At 41.5% G+C, this 1,978-nt stretch overlaps 1 protein-coding gene across 1 annotated transcript in view; it reads right to left on the bottom strand.

Annotated features, from left to right (window-relative positions):
- Positions 1 to 1,978, bottom strand: part of LOC107097416 (cadherin-23-like) — a 98,947-nt gene that overhangs the window by 30,080 nt on the left and 66,889 nt on the right. Inside the window, exons 9-10 of the mRNA XM_015394554.1 lie at positions 970 to 1,140; positions 673 to 785 (exon numbers count right to left, since the gene is read on the bottom strand). Coding sequence (XP_015250040.1) covers positions 673 to 785; positions 970 to 1,140 — 284 coding nt within the window. The remainder of the gene's footprint in view (positions 1 to 672; positions 786 to 969; positions 1,141 to 1,978) is intronic.

The raw sequence follows: 1,978 nt of genomic DNA, 5'->3' as shown, positions 1-1,978 counted from the left end.
CCCCTGTTCCTGTGAACCTTAATAAACCCACTTAAATTCACCTCTGCCTACTGGTCTCTGCATTTGGGTCCTCCAAACAAACACCGCTTCATGACAATCGTGAGAAGATTTTAAGTCCGTATCGCCCGGCTCTACCATCAACGATCTTCTCCAAAAGATGTTCCATTTTTCCAAATTGTGTTTATAATAGTACGTGTCTTTGTCATTTTGAAACTGGTTTTAACATTTTAATATAAATTGTTTGCTGTGGCGTAATATAGAAGGGTTCATTACATTCTTAATTCCAATATTTTGTAGAATATTAACATACATGATGAGTGTATCGTGATTTAAGATTCTTTTTTACCAATATGGTTAAAACAAACAGTACAGTAGTAGCCATTGATGGGTCCTTGGCTGGTCCCCTACAATTCCTTTTTAAACATCTAAAATATTCTTTCTCTCATGATTTGTGGACATTAAGAGAAGCGTTATCTCCTGGTTAGACCCTGTAATTCAGTGAAAGGGTGGTGAAAAATATGCATGCCCATGAGAAGGAAATCTTCTGGAAGTTGGAGGGGATTTTGCTGCCATTCGGCTGGCTTTTGACTGGGAAGGGCCATTATGAACGACTGCTACTGTAAGACTTTAAGACAAGCTGTTCAGTTAAACGATGACTTTAAAGATTTTTACGGTGGCAATGCCAGTCTTCTGCTGAGGGCCAACTCCTCCATCCACAGCTCTCACTATCAGGATATACTCCGACTTCTGCTCTCTGTCCAGCAGGGCTGTGGTTGTGAGTTCCCCTGAAACAGAGATGAAGAAATTTACAGTTTATCAGCGGCAGAACATTTCAGAAACAACTGAAAAAACGTGATCAGGTTTTTAGCTCAACTATCAACCAACTAAACAGTTTGAGAAAAAGCGGATTTAAACAGACTCCATCAGGTTGAAAAGCTGTAAACGTCTTATTCTGACTGGTTAACGAACCTGAGCGCGAATTCAGGCGAAACTGAGAGGAGCCTTCCAGGGAGTAGATGAGAGAAGCCTGGCCAAACTCCCGCGATGCGTCCAAGTCGGTTGCATTTACAACCAGTACAGTTGCCCCTTTTTTATGACAGAGAGAGACAGAGACACAAACATAAAGAAAGTTGCCAATTACTGTTTGTTGAGAGCATTTAAAAGAAGAAAATCAGAGGAAGACTGGCTGCAGTGACACTTGCAAAGCTTATTTCTTTCCATAGTGACACTGATGGCATAGCAGTGAGTGGGTTTATGGATTAGTGGATTATTAGACTGTTACTTGGCATCGAACTGATCAATACCAAGGCTGCTATGGGGATGAGATGCTTGCCAGAGCCGCAGGGCTAGCCCTAAGCTGTGTCTAGAAGCTGCAGCCTTAGGCCTCCACCTGAGGGCCAAATACTGCTCTAACCCTCAGCGTTCCTTCTAAAAGAGGTGCTCTATTAAACAGTGTGTGGAACATAAAGAATGGCGAGCTTCTTCTGCAGCTAAAAGAGAGAGAAAGGGGCAGTCAGATATCCCATTTTCCTCTGGTGACTGGAAACTAATCTATTGTCTGGGAAGAAAAGAGGCTTCACATGCATGAGAATGAATACAGCAGCTCACAATTTCCCTGGAGGAACCAACATCCCATATTCTGAGTGAGCATCTCAAAACAGTGTTGGAGCGCAGGTTAAAGCATGCAGACATATTACAACGTGACACACGTAAAGATGCAGAAAAGAATTCCCAGATATATTGTTTGAATATGTAGATTTGCAGCATAATTATCACAGCATGTAAGGGACGTGTTTGCTGTATAAACCATAAAATCTAAAAGATTTGCATCTATGTAGAGATGCAGTGTGAATGATGTAAGCTGATCTGGTCTTACTGCATTAACAGCAGTTTAAAGGAATAGTACACCCAAAACATGATTAGCCTTCATTTTCTACTCACCCCCATGCTGAACAACACTCTGGAGTACTTTTTTGAT

Source organism: Cyprinodon variegatus, unplaced genomic scaffold, assembly GCF_000732505.1.
Source record: "Cyprinodon variegatus isolate N-32 unplaced genomic scaffold, C_variegatus-1.0 Scaffold694, whole genome shotgun sequence".
Lineage (NCBI taxonomy): Eukaryota > Metazoa > Chordata > Actinopteri > Cyprinodontiformes > Cyprinodontidae > Cyprinodon > Cyprinodon variegatus.
Note: the sequence above shows the minus strand (reverse complement) of the source record. Positions and strands in the feature narration are given on the sequence as shown.